The 18,952-nt window shown below is 40.6% G+C and overlaps 1 protein-coding gene across 2 annotated transcripts in view; it reads left to right on the forward strand.

Moving 5' to 3' along the window:
- Positions 1 to 10,415: 10,415 nt before the first annotated feature.
- Positions 10,416 to 18,952, forward strand: part of LOC132822712 (formin-H) — a 127,634-nt gene continuing 119,097 nt past the window's right edge. For both annotated transcript variants that reach the window (XM_060835983.1, XM_060835984.1), the window contains exon 1: positions 10,416 to 10,714. In XM_060835983.1, the coding sequence (XP_060691966.1) occupies positions 10,559 to 10,714 (156 nt within the window). In that variant the 5' untranslated portion in view covers positions 10,416 to 10,558. The remainder of the gene's footprint in view (positions 10,715 to 18,952) is intronic.

Below are 18,952 nucleotides of genomic sequence, written 5' to 3' on the forward strand. Positions count from 1 at the left end.
AAAGCTAAATCGATAAATTTTTCCAATTCATTTTCCTAGCTGCCATCAGTTCTGACGAAGGGTCACTCGATCTGTAACATTAATGCTGATTTCTCTCCACAGATGCTGCCAGGCCTGCTTAGCTTCTCCAGCAATTTCTAGCTTTGTCTCTGATTTACAGCATCTGCAGTTCGTTTGGTTTATATTTAGGCTGAATTCTGGGTCAGGAATTGGAAGGTCGAGTGGTGGTATGTTGAATGCCACCTTCTAGAAGACAAGCCATTAAGAAGCTGCCTCTGGAAATCATTGTCCCATTCGTGTTGATGGGAGGCCACCAGATATGGAAGGACCAATCAGTTTGCTGTCCTATCAAGAAGGGAGTGCACTTCTCAGATGACAGGAGGAGATGGTGCCTCAGAACACTGGGGTATTGTTAATATTGGAACTAGTAGACAAATCTTAATGTGTAGTCTAGTATAAAGGGTCACTGTGTGCCATGCATAGTATATGTCATCACAGGAGATGATAAAATGTCAAATGATCACGATCTTGTAGCCTTGTGGGTGAAATAAAATCTCTGTTAGATGTTGGGCTGATTCATATTCTACTTTTATTTGACTAAGTCTGACTGCATTGAGTTTCTTAGAAGGATTGTTGCTCCAAAAACATTGCAAATTCCCTCATGTATCTTTACAAACTCGCCATCTTGATTTCCTCCTCCACTCCTATGGTGCGTCTCACTTCCAATTCAAATGCCGTCCTACTGTGCATTACTCCTGGAATAACCTACCACTCAGCAGATAGTCTGGAATCCGCTGGCATCCCTTGCACCGTGCCATATTTAAAAGTTGGTGGTGCACCTAGACAAATGCCAGCAGTCTGCAGCAACCTTGCACAGGTCCTGATTTTTTTCCCTGGATGTGGCGCACAGCAGAAATTAGCAGCCTGCTCTGTGGGTAGAGATCTTGAGGACCCTGCTGGATGGGATGCTGTAGAGGGGAGACATACTCTTCCCGCAGCAACAGCAGTGAAGGCCACCCACTAGACCAAGCCAGCCCTGGTCCGAGGGTGCACCCAGGTTAAAGCCATCCCAGATGTCTAGAAGAATTCACAGTCCTGTAGGAAGAAAGTCCACTCTACCAAGGGTAAGTACCTCTCTGATACTTCATATTCACTCTCTCTATGCTGCTGCCCCCAACTCCCATCAAGGCTCATGATCTCTCAATCTCAGCCATGTCTACGATTTCTTCCCTCACATGCTCAATATCACTAACCCAGAATGCCTGTTTGTGCTGCTGATTCAGTCACTTGTGATATCTCCCTCACCCACACCAAATGTCACAGCCATATCTCCCTCATTCATCTCCCTCTCTCCCTCCAGGAGGAAAGCAGCACACAGTAGGACAGAGAGATTTAAGTCATGCAATGGATTGCCCAACATACAGCTCCTCACCCCATATGTGAAGAGATCCTTGTTTCTATCCACCTTGAGTGACTGATAGATTGTTTCCGAGCCCCTAGACCAGTATTGGAGGTTGCCCTGACTTATTGTGCTGGGACGCCTTGAGTGACGGCTCTTCCTTTGATTTTGCTGGTCACTGCTGACACCATGACAAACTTGCTGCTAAATAGCAAGGCAAGACAGAAGAAATGTGAGAGACTGATATCTCTGACTGAGGGAGTAAAAGCAGAAAGGCAAGGCTACACAATCTGTGGAGCATCCAGGTAGACTCTGAATGTGTGCGATGACAGACATAGAAGAGCCAGCTGATGCGGCCTGGCCCAGTCCATAAGCTGAGTGCATGCGCCTGACTGCATAATGTCCTTGCAGCAGTATTACACCGCCCAAGGTGCACCAGTGAGGTGCAGAAACATCCTGTACATGATTGGAGATGTGCCATGAGGGTTGCTAAAGGTTGCCACATATCAGATGCCAAAGTCTGTAGATGTGGGGTGTGTGTGGCTGAAGCCCATAGATGGTGTCCTGAGATACTGGTTATGCCCTGTCCAAGATACAGGTAGCTCAGAGTGAGAGGTGAGCTAAATCATCCAGATACACACTCTGATTTCCATGTTGGGTTTTCCCAATGTCTCGCTTGCTTGGCGAGTTTGGTAAGGTAGAAAGCTGGGCATTAATGAGTTGAGTTGGGCTTTCAATGAGGAACTTAAAAAGTAATAATCCATTTTAACTGATATCTTGCTGCTGCCTAACAAGGATCTCTCCTCGCCACTTATGAAAAGCATAAAATATGGCATGAGCTGCTTTCAACATTGAGATGGGCTTTGCCGAATTTCTCATCAAATTCTGCTAAACACTTTGCCATAACCCACGATAAGAGATCCCTATAAGACCTCTGCAAGATTTTGCCTATTGTTATTGTTCGTTAAATTCCTAAATAGAAGTCACTGTTTCTCACCCTACTTCAGTCGATATTCTTTAGTGACACAATAATACCAAGAACAGCATAAAGTTGCAACAATCAACAATATTACATCCAAAAACATCAGGTAGATCTTCTGCATTAGAAACTGTCCCGTGTGATAGTGTTTGTTTGTGGAAATCCTGAAAATTATATGCTTATTTTGTAAAGACTACATTTATTTCCTTTAGTTTTGTATTTGGACTAAATAAAAAAGGAAAGGTGCTGTTTTAAACCCAGTAAACTATGCAAACAGAGTTACAATTCCATGGAGGAAAATGGTGGTGTACTCTCCAAGAAGTGAAAGTTCATGGTGGATGGCATCTATAAGGCTGAGCTGAATGAGTTCCTGACCCTCAAGTCGGTCGAGGACAGCTACAGCAACGTGGAGGCATGGATCACACCAACCAGGATGGAGATCATCACCATGACCACCAGGATGCCATGACCTGTGAGAAAGGTTTCCAAATCCATAAACTGACTGCTGTGGTCAAGTGGCAATTTGGTTTGCCATAGAGAGGTATTGAGTTTTGTGCTGAAAAGGTTGCCATCAGATGTTTTATGCTGTTTTTCAACAGACTATCTGCATTCTAAGTTATCAGGAGGCCTAGAAATGTGCACAGCCTGTTATGGTGTTGTTTACTTCATTACAGAAAGTGGGGCCATGATGGCAGTTTCCGGAAAACTCCGAGAATAGAGAGCCAAGTATGTGAAATTTGTCGATGGTTTGATGCTATTGTCATGTGTGAATTTGTCAAGTGATGGAGGCAGAATCAATTTATATCAACAGTTCCAAATGAACTTGAGCTCTATTCAGTCCCATCCAGTTAACAAATGAATTTCAGAGTAAAGCAGTATCACACTGATATAATCAAATCACTTCCAGGTTTACAGGAATTGTGCATTTTTAAAGGGACACTACTACTTGACAATAATCACAGCACTTGTGGGATATGCAAGTCGCTGGCGAGTCAGCTTTTATTGCCTGTCCCCTGTAGCCTTTGAGAAAGCGGTGGTGAGCTGCCTTCTTGAGCCAGAACCTCCATGTGCTATGGGTTGACCCACAATGCCCATAGACAGTGACATCCAGGATTTGGACCCAGCGAAAGTTGAAGGAATGGGAATATATTTCTAATCAGGGTGGTGAGTGACTTGGCGGGGAACTTGATGGTGTTGGCATTTCCATGTATCTGCTGCCCTTGTCTTTCTAGAAGAAAGTGGCCGTGGGTTTGGAAGGTTCTGCCTGAGGATCTTTGGTGAATTTCTGCAGTTCATCTTGAAGATAGTACACACTGCTGCTACTGAATGTCGATGGGGCAGGCAGTTAATATTTGTGTAAGTGGTGATAATCGAGTGGGCTACTTTGTCCTGGATGGTGTCAAGCTTCTTGAGTGTTGTTAGAGCTGCACTCATCAAAGCACGCAGGGAGTATTCCATCACACTCCTGATTTGTGCCTTGTATATGATGTACAGACTTTGAAGAGTCAGGAGGCAAGTTACTTGCTGCAGTATTCCTAGTCTCTGACCTGTTTTTGTAGCTATTGTGTTTATGTGGTGAGTCCATTTGAGTTTCTGGTCAATGATAACTCCCAGGATGTTGATATTGGAGGATTCAGTCATGGTAAATGATTTAATGTCAAGGGTCAGTGATTAGATTGTCTCTTCTTCCGATTATAGCCTGGCATTTGTGTGGAACAAATGTTACCTGATACTTGTCAGCTCAAACCTAGATATTGCCCAGATTTTTTTACATTTAAACATGGAGTGATTCAGTATCTGAAGAGTCTCAAATGGTGCTAAACATTGTGCAATCATCCCCATTTCTGACATTATAATAGAGGGCAGGCCATCAATGAAGCAGCTAAAGATGCTTGGGCCTTGAACACTACCATGAGGAACTACCGCAGAGGTGTCCTGGAGCTGAGATGACTGACTTCAACAACCACAACCATCCTTCTATGTGGAAGTATGACTCCAACCAACAGAGTTTGCCCCACGATTCCCACTGATTGCAGTTTTGTCAGGATGCCTTGATGCTACATTCGGTGGAATGCGGTGTTGATGTTAAAGGCTGTCACTCTCACCTCATCTCTGGGATTCAGCTCTTTTGTCATGTCTGAGCCAAGGCTGTATAGAGGTCAGGAGCTGAGGGGGCCTGGTGGAACTTTGGATGCCTGAAATGCAGCATTTAGTTTTCTTCAGTATGCAGTGTCCTAAAAATCATACTGATCTTTCTAATGGTCTTTCTGTCTATTTTCCCCACCTTCCTATTTCGGCTGGAATTTATGTAATAGACTCTATTGTCTTTGTATTACAATGCCTGAGATTTTTAACTGCGACCTAGACTGTGCATGAATAAAACAAATTAATATTCAAATACAAATGACCCTGAAATCAATCTTCAGGGACAAGTAAAACAAAGCTTTACATTAATGCAATTTACTCATGCTAGTAAGTGAATTAATCTAAACTAAGCATGCTAATAGAAGGTGCAAAGATAATACATTCAGAGGGACATTTCATGGCAATATCAGCAGAACAGTAAGAAATGGTCTGTGATGAATTCTTAAAAAATGGCATAAAGCCAGTCAGTTCACATATAATTAGGTCTCTGGGGATTAATTGTTATAATAATTGATAATGTGAGTTTTGAAATGTTGCACATTACTACATGTTGACTGAGTAATTACAAGGCCACAGCTCCTATCATCAGTATTGCTACTCCTCTTTTGGTATTCAGTGTCATATTTCTGCATCATTCCAACCACTTTCATGTTACTTTCAGACATTGTCAAATTGACAGGATAGCACAGCAACTTTAAACATTAAGTTTACATGTGAAAGATGTAAGTGGTACAGTATAATTGTGGCCATTCTGGCAATGGTGTCTGACTAAAGCTTTTTCTTCATGGATGGAATATTGGTGGAGCATAAAACTTCAAAAAACCCTAATTCACTGATGTGATTAATTTATTTGTTTATTGGGGTGGGGATGCAGCACGGTGGCTCAGTGGTTAGCACTGCTGCCTCACAGCACCAGAGACCCGGGTTCAATTCCCACCTTGGGCAACTGTCTGTGTGGAGTTTGCCCATTCTCCCCCTGCTTGTGTGAGTTTCCTCTGAGTGCTCTGGTTTCCTTCCATAGCCCAAAGATGTGTAGGTGAGGTGGATTGGCCATGCTAAATTGCCATTGTGCATTAGTCACAGTGGGTTGCTCTTCGGAGCGTCTGTGTGGACTTGTTGGGCCAAAGGGAATATATTCTAATTTTCTCTCATTTTGTCCCCATGTACTCAATGTCACTTTACCAGCACATAATATAGAACACACATACACACACCTCACTGATTTAGAAATTCCTTTCACATGTTCAGGGTTATCTAAAGTGCCGAAGTTCCCCACAGCTAATGGAGTACTTTACAATATATGGTTAGTTGAATTCTAAAAGGATGCATATATTCCCCTTAATTTTCTCTTGTTGTGTGCATCTGTTTCTAGTGCTATTTATCCCCTTTAAGATTGCTATGCATTCTTGCATTGTAAGGAACAAACAGAAACAGAGATTCCATTATGTGGCACTTTCCTGATTGCTATGTGCTGCTTTTGAGGGAATATTATTAATAATCAACTTGCACCAAACAATGTCCCATGAATAAAAACAAATCACTGATTGTCATTCAAGTGGTGTTCATCAAGGGAGAAATATTTGGCAGGTGATCAGGTGAAATCCTTTAGCCTTCTATGATTTGGTCTTAAAATGCTCAAAAATGAAATTAACTGCCCAATATTTGTACTGAATTATCAGCAATGGCATTCATAATCAGAAAGCTATCTTTGGGATTCGGAGTCAAAGTTGACCAGATTTTAACAAAAACACATGGCACCATTCTCCTTCAGCTGAAATCAACTGATTCAGGATAGATTGGAATCAACTGTGGCCTTTGTTTATCTCACTGTTAACTTACGCGCTTTGCCAAATGAGATTTTTTGGAATCTCAAATAGTGAGAGTCCAATGCTGTGTCAAAGGTAAGAAGTGTGTGAACTTTAGCCTTAAGTGGAATTCAAATAAAATCAAATTCAGTGTTGAAGTGAAGTTTCACAAGAGTTATTTTAACTATAATTAATGATATGTAATTTTCTTACACACTGAAAAATGTACATTAGGTAGCCATCTGATAGCAGGAAGAATATTGTAATAATTATGCCAGTGCCACTTGTTTTTTTTGTTATTCTTTAATGAAATACTCCAGAAAGGTCAGAAATAAAACAACTGGCTATTCCATATCAATTCTAATGCTTTTCAGGATTAGTAATTAGTAATTAATACTTGGGGGGGGCTTGAAATGTATGAGAATCAGATGCTCAGGGAGGTGTTGATGCTAACATTCTTTCCATATTGATATTACATACAGAGGGATTGCAGTGTATTGAATATGATACGTGAAATTACCATTGCTCATTAGCAAGACATGAACAGCGTATTTGCACTAAGTTTCAGGAATAAAAATTGTTTTTGAAATGGAGAATCTCTGTACTCAGGGACCACAGCAAGTAAGTTGAGGGTTTCCGGATTATATTTCCAGAAAGTAACCATCCACAGGTCCACCAGAAAAAGACACAACTCCCAGGGAATGGTTCATGGCACTTAATGGGACTATGCAATAGATATGCAAAGTAGGTGGTAACTTGATGGAAGCTGATCACAACATTATGTCAGCAAGACATAGCTCAGTGGCAGTGGAAAGGTGAGAGAGAGGCTACAAATTAGGAGAGATAGTAGCAATGGAACATTCCACAAGATTGTGCAGTCATGATTCAAAATCCCCAATAAATATGCTCCTCATTGTACTGGGATGAAATAAACTTCTGGGAAGGAGAGAAGACCAGCTGCAAGTCATGTTCATGGCTCCATTCAATAATAACTCTCCAGAGCAGTCTGCCATGTGGAATCTTATTGAAGGCCTTACTGAAATCCATATAGACTGTAACAAGCACTTTGTCCTCGTCAACATTCCTGGTCACTTCAAAGAACTCTAACAAATTTGTGAGGCATGATCTCTCATGCACAAAGCCAAGCTGACTATTTCTAATCAAACCCTGTCTTTCCTAGTGCATGTGTATCTTATCTCAGAATCTTCTCAAGTAACTTACCTACCTGTTAGTTATACAATGTCACATCAACATTCATGATTGGATATGGCAGAGTTGCAGAGCTTAGTTCTGATCTGTTATTATGGGTTTGTTTGGTCTTGGTACTGCATGCTGTGTCCACTGTTTAACATGAGTTGTAACTTCACTCCTTTATCTCATTTTTAGATTTGCCTGGTGCTACTTCTGACGTATCCTCCTGCATTCTTCATTGGAACCAGGGTTAATCTCTTGGCTTGATGGCAATGGTATAGTACGTGATCTTAAGGTTATGGATTATGGTTGAATGCATTTCTGCTGCTACTGATGACTCACAGTGCCACTGGATATCCAATTTTGAATTAGCTAGATCTGTTAGAAACCTGTCACATTTGATACGATAGTAGTGCCACAGCACAAGATGGAAGATATCCTCAATGTGAAGATGGGAATTCATTTCCAAAAGAATAGTACAGTGGCCACACCTACTAATACTGTTATGAGCAGATGCATGTGACCAGTAGATTGGTGAGGAAGAGGTTAATAGGTCCTTCAGTCTTGTGGTTTTCAGACACCCTGCGTTTTGGTCCTTTAGGATTTGGCTAGCTCAGTTCGTGTTGGTGGTACTACGAGGCCACACCTGGCAATGGACCTTAAGGTTTTTCACCAAGAATTCATTCTTGCCACATTTCCTTGCCACTTCCGGCCCCCATTTGGTGTTCAACCTGGAGGAGTACAAATTCATCAATCAAAGGGTAGATATAGGTGGCAATCAGCAGAACGTTTCTTTGCCATTTGATGACCTAATGCTTTTTGAGGTCCAAAATCAATGTTGATGACTCCCAGTGCAACTCCCTCCCAACTGTATACCACGGTGCTACCACATCTGACAGGTTTGCCCTGCTGGTGGGTGAAGAACACACACAGTTGAAGATGATGGAACATTGTCCAGAATGCATGAATCTTTGAGCGTCATTATATCGTCTTACTGTTTAATGAGTGTATGGGACATTTCTCCCAATTTTAGCACGTCTTTGCAAGGTCAGTACGTCTTGGTTATATGTTATTACCTCCAATGCTGGCTTGAAGCCACATTGTCCATCCAGTTTAATTCCTATTCTTAGACTTTGTTGTAGTTTGGTACAACTGATTGTCTTGCTATGCTATGTCAGAGTGCATTTAATACTGACAAAAGTCACATGTAGGTCACACCAGGTAAGAACGACAGATCTCCTTTCATAAAGGCCATCAATGAAGCTGATATGTTTTTAAAGCAATTGACACTGGATTCCTGGTCACCATTAGATTAATTTTGTAACCTCAGATTTATGAATTGGAATCAAATTTCCCCCAGCATGTGAGATTCAAACCCATGACCCCAGAAGCATAGCTTTTGCCGCTGGATTACTAATGCCACGATCTCACTGCCTTACCTGGTTTCCACTTTACAAAACCAAGCTGAAATCCAGGTGCATTTGCAAAGTCAATACATCTAGGTTGGATGTTATTATCTATGATGCTGGTTTGGTGCCACATTGTCCATCCAGTTTATGATTTTCTATGATTATTATGAAAATCCATTATGATTTTCTAAGTGCTCTACAACAACCTCCTGAATACCATTTTCCAGTATTTCTCCACTGATATATGTTAGGCTAACAGGCCTACAATTTACTGCTTCCTTTGTCCATCTTTTTTTGAATAGAGGATTACAATCACTACTTTCTGGTGGGCCCTTTCCAGAACCTAAGTAATTTTAGAAAATGAAGACCAATGCAACAAAGATCTCAAAAATATTTTTTTGAACTCGAGGATGAAGACTGCAAGGAATGAGGGCCTTGTCAGCATTTCATTCAAATAACCTTCTTAGTAGCCTTTTCTTGATGAATGTAAGTCTTCTATCCTCCTCTCTCTCTCTCTTTCATCTCTTACTTTCTGTGCAATTGTGTCTTGTACACTGAAGAGACAGACAGAAATGTCTGTTCAATCCACCTACCATTTACCTAGTTCCTCACTTTTGAAGGACCAACACTCATGTTATTAAAATTTTTTTTTCTGAGTTTTTTCAAGGAATTTGTCCAGAATGGTACCTGTCAAGAGATGGATGAACATTTGATAAGGAAAGGACTAAGATGATAGGCAGTTTTGAATTATTTACTTTTGGAAGTAGAAATAAACTTTGGACAACCTTTAGTTTGGAGGTCACCTATGTTCACTAGCACACATGAGTGTATTCTACTATACATATTCAATAAAGTGCTGACCTAATGGTATTTGTCTTTTTAAAAACTGCTATTTAGACAGAGAGAACAAATTTATAGAATAGGGAACATACTGCTGAGAAAAAGGTGTTGTTGAACTGGAAAATTCAATTTGAAATGGTACCCTTATTTACAAACAATGCTGTGTAGTTGAGATTTGGGAGTCAGACAATGGCAGGAAAGTATCTGGTCCCACACTTGGTAAAATATATTAGAGCTACAATAGTTTGACTCAGTCTCAAATTACTTTATGCCCTCCCATTACCTCATTAATTCACTTGTCTCTCGAAAAGGCAATCTTTTTTAAAATCATTATCACTAAATGATTATTTTAAATTAAAGCTTTAGCAGTCCTTTCATACTTGCTACATAGTATAAATAATTCATAAGCACATCAAACGAAGTTAATGAATTACGTCTCCGAAAACGAAAAACCTTACTCGTCTTAAAAATGTAATACAGTTTACGTAGCAATAATTATTTACCATTTACCATAACTTAAAGCCCGCCCCATCTCAAAAGTGCTTCCCTGTTACGAATAGTGTCTTCGCCAGAGCTAGTGTAATAATTAATGCAATGTCCCTAAAGTTACCCATAACAGTGCAATAATGATCTTAACCTCCGCCGTCAAACTGCACAGGGCGGTACAATCTGAATGAGTTAAGGTGAGCTCCCCAACCAAATTCTCGACTTGCGGAAGTTATTGCGATTCAGCCAGAGGGAAAGGTTGGACCTGAAAAACAACCAGATAATAGCAATAGCGGAGACAATAATGATTCGTAACAAGGATTTGACTGCTGAGAAACAGGCGTGGCTTTTGAATGCTGTAAGAGCACGGAAGCTCACTCTTGGCCGGGGCATCGAGGAAACGGATAAACCCCTAACCAGGATGGACGTGTCGACTGGAAACAGCAGTTCCATGCATCAGGTGAGAGCCGAGTTCCGGGGCAGAAAGACTCCCATCTGCGGAACAGAACTTCTGTCTGCTTCATGCCAAGTCGCATTTGGTTCGCGTTTGCAAAATAAGAACTGGGTTAGGGTTTACTTGAACGAACCTGATCACCGAGCTTCCTTGTTGTTTACCTCCATTTCACTTGGTAACTTGATACTTTCTCGAGAAATTGTTTGGTCCGCGTCTTGGAGCAGGTCAAAGAAGAGGCGTTCTGGAACATAAATTGTAACAATATCTTTATGTTTGCCGAAAGCCACACACTAGTTATGGATGTTTGTGTTGTTTATTACAGTGCCAGTGAACTATTGAGTCTGTTATATACCAAGTTAACCTAAGTTTGTAGAGTAGTTGTTTTGAGGGATAGAGCAAAACTTTCATTATTTTCAGTGTGTGGGGAAACTCCCAATGCTAAATGAGAAGACATGGATACGGCCTGAGAGCTGTTTCCTATAAACCCTGAGTTTGACTTGATACTGGCCAATCAAAACTCACCTTTCATTATAAGGATGACCACCTCAAAAATCCTCCTTACCAACCCTGCTGCTGTCATCTGTATCCTCTCTCCCCTACAGTTTTCCCATTCATTCTGGTCTTTGCCAGTTGAGCTGCACTTCACCATACACAATCGCAGGCCTTTATTCAAGCCTTTGTCCTTGCCACTTTCTGACAATGACATGCTCTAATTCTGCAGCTTGGTCATATTGTGTCATTATTACAGAGTTTTTCAACTTGGGGAGGTGAGGAGTTTCTATCCCCAGAGGGTGGTGAGTCTTGGGAAGTCTCCACCTCTCAAAACTCTGTCATTGAATATGGATTTCTAGCCATTTACGACATCAGGAGATATATGGATAATGGAGGAAATGAGCATGAGATAGAAGATCACCCATGCTGTACTTGCATGACAGAGAAAGCTCAATGCGTCAAATGGCCTCCTCCTGCTCTTGTGTGAAATAACTCCACCGAGGCTGGTATGCTGTCACCAAGTCACCCTCTATTTACACACGGACAGTTCTTGACACTGATCCAGCTCCCTCAGAGACAGCTCTCCAGAGTGGACAGAACCTCTGACACTCCTGTTTATATCTTTCAGTTAGGGCTCCCTAATTGGACCAGATGAACAGCCCCAGTCAGGGAGCTCATCTTCTATGAGGTCCATGTGGCTGACCTCATTACAATTATTACACTGTGTGATCCTTACTTTCCTGTATGCTGAAATCCAGCAGAGTTCCAGCATCTGTTCTGTCTAAAACATGTCTAATTGTTAAACTCCACTTTTCACATCCAATATTTCAAAGTGATTTCATAGTCTAAAGAATGCATTTCAAAAGGAATGTATACTGACTGGAGAATGAGCGATTTTGGTATATCAAAACATTCTTCACCTCCTCCAGGCTGTGTCTTCCATCTTCCTTCTCTGTCTACCTGGCATGCTACAGATTCTGGTTTTCAGAAAAATGACATTGAATTCCTGACCTCTTCCTTCAGTACTCTGCTCTCTAAGAAATCATCAAAGATGGGAGCTGTGCATCCAGACAAAAATGACAACACCATCCAGATATTCGGTGTCCTTCTCTCCCCATTTCTCTTTTCCTTGCTGAAGTGTTTTCTGTCTGAAAATGTTAATGTCTGCTTGGCTATAGCTCATGATTGCAGGCAAATTTGACATTGTATTGGTTTCCCGTGACACCACACTTACATAGCATCCATAGCTTTCCCTCTGGAAATGCAGTTTTTTTTTGTGATGTACCATCAACGGTGTGCTGATAATTGAGCAAATAGGTTAAAAATACCAAATTTGGAAATAGCTTCATCCAATTGTGGTTTAAAATCAATGGCTAGAAATTTATTTTTAAGAAAATGTAATTGAATGTGATATGAGTGGCAATTTGGAGCTTATCCCTAATTGTCCGAGTGAAAGTGGCAATGAGCAGTTCAAGGAACTGAATGGGATAGCACCCTTATATCAGAAGTTATTTGCCAATGAATATTTAGATATCTCTGATTATTGATCAGTTTAACTGGATGGGGATTTAATTAATGGTGTAATTTTGCTTTGAGAAATGTGCTGTTAAATTTAGACTATCTGATAAAAATCCTGCTTGCGTGCTATGACAAATGACTATCCAAAATAAATCAACCAAGTGAGTTTAGTGTAATGGAACATAAAAATATATGACAAACAGATTTGTTTAAAATTTTTTCGCAGTAATGCAACTTAAGTTATGTGGAAAGAACACTAAGTTATAAGGGCATACAAGTACAACATTAAAGGGCTGCACGGTGGCTCAGTGGTTAGCACTGCTGCCTCACAGTGCCAGGGACCCGGATTCAATTCCCGCCTTGGGCAACTGTCTGTGTGGAGTTTGCACACTTACCCTGTGTCTGTGTGGGTTTCTTCCGCGTGCTCTGGTTTCCTCCCATAGTCCAAAGATGTGCAGGTTAGGTGAATTGGCCATGCTAAATTGCCCGTAGTGTTAGGTGCATTAGTCAGGGATAAATGTAAGGGAATGCATCTGGGTGGTTGCTCTTTGGAGGGTCAATGTGGACCCTTTGGGCTGAAGGGCCTGTTTCCACACTATAGGGAATCTAATCTAATCTAATTTAAAAGGCATCTGGATTGGTGGATGAATAGGAAGTGTTGAGAGGGATGTGGGTCAAATGCTGACAAATAGAACTAGATTAATTTATGATATCTGGTCGGCATGGATGCATTGGACCAAAGGGTCTGTTTCCGTGCTGTGTACCTCTATGATTCTATGGTATGTTTTTATTTAAAGACAATATGCTTGTTTTCCAATTGGCTGTCAGTTTTCCTTTTCGCACATTGTACTGCAGACTTCAGTATTTTAGCAATTCAGTTCTGATATCTGCAAAGGTTCAACTAAGTTGCTCAGAAAGTGTCTAGCTTGTGCTGTCACCAGTTGCTTAAGTTCTGAAGTTTTGAAGTATATGACAGAGATCATATGATGTCAATGTTCATAAAAGACAGGTCAGAATTGGCAAAAGGCAGACTTTGCTTGACTTTGGCCTGTTATAAGAAGAAGAGATCATTAGGCACATTCCTATTCATTCATGATTTGGAGGGGGTGTACAAAGTTAGAAATCACACAACACCAGGTTAGAGTCCAACAGGTTTATTCGGAAGCACTAGCTTTCAGAGCACTGCTACTTCATCAGTGGTGTGGTGACTGTGTGACCTTTAACTCTATTCATTCATAAGTGACTGAAAATAAAATGTAGGTGCAGAAAGTAATTAGAGAAAAAAAAATGGTTTGTTGGCTTTTATCACAAGAGAATTTAAGTACAGGAGTACAGATGTCTCACATCAGTAGCTTTGGGTGAGAGTGCATCTAGAGAATTGATGCTGCTTTCTTCCCCTTAACAAAGGAAGGATATACTTGGCATCAAGGCAGTGCTGTAGACATTCACCAGACTGATTCCTAGGATGGCAGGATTGTTCTGAGAGGAGAGACTGGGGACAGTAGACCTGACCTCTCTACAGTTTGGAATAAAGACAGGAGATCTTATTGAAAATTCTTTCAGAGCTATGCAAGATAAATGCCGTAGGATGTCTCCCCTGGCTGAGGGGAGTCTATGAACCATAGCGTAGTGAAGCTTTGGAAGTATTTACCCTTAAAGGTCATTGGAAATTCAGTTATTGAGTATGCTTAAGATAGAATCAATAGATTTCTGGACAGTAATGGTCAGAAATCAGTTAAATATAAATTTTGCTGAATTTCATGGAGATTTCCTGTTTTTAAGCTAAAAAAAGGTTTATCGCGCTATTCAGAGAAACCTACCACATTACCTGGTGATTCAGCTTGTCCTATCTTCCCACTCGGGGAAGTACTTGGCACTGCTGGGATCTCCCATGATTCTGAGTGCTGGCAACATTTTTCAAGCCCAGCTGTGCATCAAATAAAATGTTACCTGCCAGCCTACCCTTAATTTCCTTTAATTATCTAGGTTTTAGGGTCATTCAGCACAGAAACAGAACCTTTGGCTCAACTCGTTCATGCCAACCAGACATCCCAATCTTTGAAAACAATTTTGGCTATTCACCTTATCCACGCTTCTGATGATTTTATAAACTTCTATAAGGTCACCACTCAGCCTTTGACTTTCAGGTGAAAAAACCCCAGCGTTTTCAGCCTCTTCATATAACTCAAAATCTCAGTCCCGGCAACTTCCTTGTAAATCTTTTCTGCACCCTCTCAGGCTTAACGATATCCTTCCTGTAGAAGAGAGACCAGAATTGTGTGCTGTATTCTAAAAGTGATGTCACCAATATCCTGTCCAGCTGTAATGTGACGTCCCAACACCTATACTCAATGTTCTGACCAGTGAAGGCAAGCGTGCCAAATGCCTTCTTTACTACCCTGTCTACCTGCACCTCCACTTTCAAGGAAAATTGCGCCTATACTCATAGGTCTTTTTGTTTGGCAGCGCTTCCCAGGGCCCAGCCATTAATTGTGTAAGTACAGCCTCTGGTTTGCATTACCAAAATGCAGTGCCTCACATTTATCCAAATAAAACTCCATTTGCCACTCCTTGGCCTATTGATCAAGGTCCTGTTATACTCTAAGGTAATCTTCTTCACTATCTACTACACCATCTAACTTGGTGCTATGTGAAAACTTACCAACCATACCCTTTTTATTAACATCAAAATAACTTAGATAAATGATGACAAGCAATGGAACCAGCACCAATACTTGAGGCACACCACTGGTCACAAACCTCCAGTCCAAAAAGCAACCTCTACTACCACCCTCTATCTCCGACCTTAAATCTAATATAGTATCCAATTAGCTAGGTTCCCCTAGAATCCATGCAATTTAACCTTACTAACCAGTCTGCTATGTAGAACTTTATCAATCGCTTTGCTGAAGTCCATATAAGCAACATCTACCTCTCTGCCTTCATCAATCTTCTTTGTTCAAAAAACTCAATTAAGCCAGTGAGAGAGAATTTCCCATGCACAAAGCTCTGGTGACTTTCCCGAATCAGTCCTTGCTTTTCCAAATGCATGTAAATCCTGTCCCTCAGAATCCCTCCCAACAACATACCCACCACTGATGTAAGGCCCACTGGCCTATAGTACCTGGCTTTTCCTTACAGCCTCTTTTGAATTATAGCACCTCCAGTCTTCTGGCACCTTACCCGTGGCTGTTGATGATACAGATATCTCAGTAAAGGCCCCAGTAATCTCTTTCATAGGTTCTCATAAAGTCCTGGGAAACATCTAATCAGTTCCTAGGGATTTATCTACTAAAAATCACCCCTCTTGCTCTCTTTCCTCTCTTTTTATTGTTTGTACAACATTTGAACCCTGGAACATTCCTGTCCATCCCTGAGCCATGTCTTTGTACGAGCTATGTTATCCCATTCCCATGATCCCAACCATGCTCTAAGTTAATTTGCCTTGTCTGTCAGGCCACTTGCATTGAAGTTTCATATTTTTGTATTACCTCTCTCTCTCTGTCTTGACTATTTGATTTGCTCCCTTTATCTACAGTAAGAACCTCAGCCTTTTCTGTTTGCTTACTATCACTTTGGTCCCCTGAACCACCTTTACTCATTTAAAGCCTCCTGAGTATCACTCCAAATCTCCCCTCAAGAATATTGAAAAGGAGTTCTTAAAATGTTTAAATGGTTCAGAATGAGAAGTTGTTTTTAAAAAGTTGTGTGTTAATAGGTTTGTGAATTTCTTCAGGAAGTTGCTAACTTGGTAGATATATTATCATTTATGTTTGTAGTTTTCAATATGTTTTTAATAAGATGACAAATTGCATGATAAAGTTGGAACTTGGGCATTTGTTGGGCACATCTTGTGATGGATGAAGTGTTGGTAGCACTCATGAGACGTAACTTACCATTAATGGTGACAGCGGTTTTGTATGGAGATGAATTTCTTCTGGAGTTGATCTTATGTCAATCTGACAAAGATTACACCATAACCTTGCCAGTTAGTTTAGATATCTGGAAAAGACAAGATTTGCAAATGAATAACCAAGGAGTAGGCAGGTCATGTCTTCTCTTATATTATAACTCTTTTTTACAATATTTGATACACCTACTCCAGTTGTCCGTAAATATAATACAAAGCTGTTGATTGCACTTGCATCCCCTGGCAACCTCAGGTAGTCCAAACTTAGAAAATTAACCATGAACAGTACGCCCACTTCTAAGTTGGGGTGTCTTATCAAAAGCACTAAAATATTTATGACATGACATTCTTCAGTTTGGTTAATGCTTTATGCTCAGCGATTATCCGATGGAATACATTTTCTAATGAGTAAGCTTTAGAAGGAAGACATCTTCCATATGCTTTGTTGAAAAATTGAAATGAATTATAAATTCATTTACAGTGGATACATATATATTTTCACCAACACAATGGGCAGAGGCAATATTTGTATTGCATTTCTGCTGTATGTTAATTAGTGAATGCTGTGCATACATTTATACTAATTGATACATCACTGCTAGGGAATAGAGCGTTTTCTTTTTTCTTTGATATCTAAGGACTAGTATTCCCAGTAACGTATTTGCAGAAACCTGGGTTATTTAGTGACTTTCTAATCATTAAACAGAACATCTGGAACAATGTACATCAGCTTCAGACCTTGACGACTGATTCTCTGACCCACAGACCTGTCAATACAGGCCCACACACTGGAAACAGAACATTTCAAACTTTATCCTGCTGTTGCAGAAGACTGTTCATGTGATAAGCACTTGTCCTGCAAGTTGAAATTAATGATGCACACAAAGCTGTGCTCCATTGACTTTTAAGTCAAACATTACACTATTTCTCCCTTTGTCAATCATTCCAAAGAATTGGGCAGTGAACTAATCTGATGTTATGTAGATAAGAATGTCAATTATTTTATACACAGCAAAGTCTATAAAATATTAATGAGTTAAATAGCCAGCTCATATGTTTAAGCTGAAGCTGTACTGTTATTTAAAACTGTAGGTAAATTCCCTAATTTAGCATTTGTATTTGCCCCTGTACCAATCTTAACCAGTACCGAATAGGTAAGCTTACCATAATCATGTCATTTAAATGTGCAAACCTTTCGCTAGTGCGATGATATTGATATTTTCCTTGTGATTGACAGTGTGAGACATGCATTCGCCACTCTGTGTCATTGTACATTGTTAGATTCTGGTTTGTCAGACACTCCATGTGTATATCTCTGACAGGATATCTATAGTAACTTGAAAATCTTCATTTGTACATGGTTTGGATCACTGCACAACTCTTTGTAGCCGCATTAATCTATGTTCTAGTCACTGCCTCTGCCAGTGGCAGTACTGCTACATGTCTTTCAAAAATTAGATTGAAAACAGTTCAAAAAGGCAGCTCACCTTCATTCTCTCTTAGAGATTAAAGTTCAACATTGCCTGAATTTCATGAATGAATTTAAAATGTAAGCAAAGTGCTGCCATGCAGCATTGGGGCTCAGTGATTAGCACTGCTGCCTCACAGCACCAGGGAGCCGGGTTCAATTTCGACATCGGGCAACTGTCTGTGTGGAGTTTGCACATTCTCCCCGTGTCTGCATGGGTTTCCTCCGGGTGCTCTGGTTTCCTCCCACAATCCAAAGATGTGCAGTTTAGGTGAATTGGCCAAGCTAAATTGTCCATAGTGTTCAGGGATGTGTAGGTTAGAGGTAAATGTGGAGTAATGGGGGAGGGGAATGGATCTGGGTGGGATACTCTTTGGAGGGTGGGTGTGGATTTGTTGGGCCAAAGGGCCTGTTAACACACTGCAGGGATTCTATTATGTATGTTTGTGCATTATTTTGAAAAGTAGTAGTTTCCTCTACGTCAAAACCAAAAGAAATAATAAGGCTGCAGTAATGAGCGCAGTGGATTATTTCTTGATTATATGTTTTGTGGAGATAAGTCTCTTGATTAAACTTAAAATATAAGCAAAACTATTAATTTAACCTGGTGCAGTGTTTTGTAGAGGAATAAGACGGTGTTATTTTCTGGGTCTGTAGATTGTGAAGGAGCAAAAATGGCCTTTGCAGTGAGATGTACTTTGTGATTAAATTACTTACATTGTGGAAACAGGCCCTTCGGCCCATACCAGTACACACCGACCCGCCGCAGCGCAACCCAACCATATCCCTACATTTACCCCTTTACCTAACACTACGGGCGACTTAGCATGGTCAATTCACCTGACCTGCACATCTT

This window comes from Hemiscyllium ocellatum, chromosome 15 (genome assembly GCF_020745735.1).
Source record: "Hemiscyllium ocellatum isolate sHemOce1 chromosome 15, sHemOce1.pat.X.cur, whole genome shotgun sequence".
NCBI lineage: Eukaryota > Metazoa > Chordata > Chondrichthyes > Orectolobiformes > Hemiscylliidae > Hemiscyllium > Hemiscyllium ocellatum.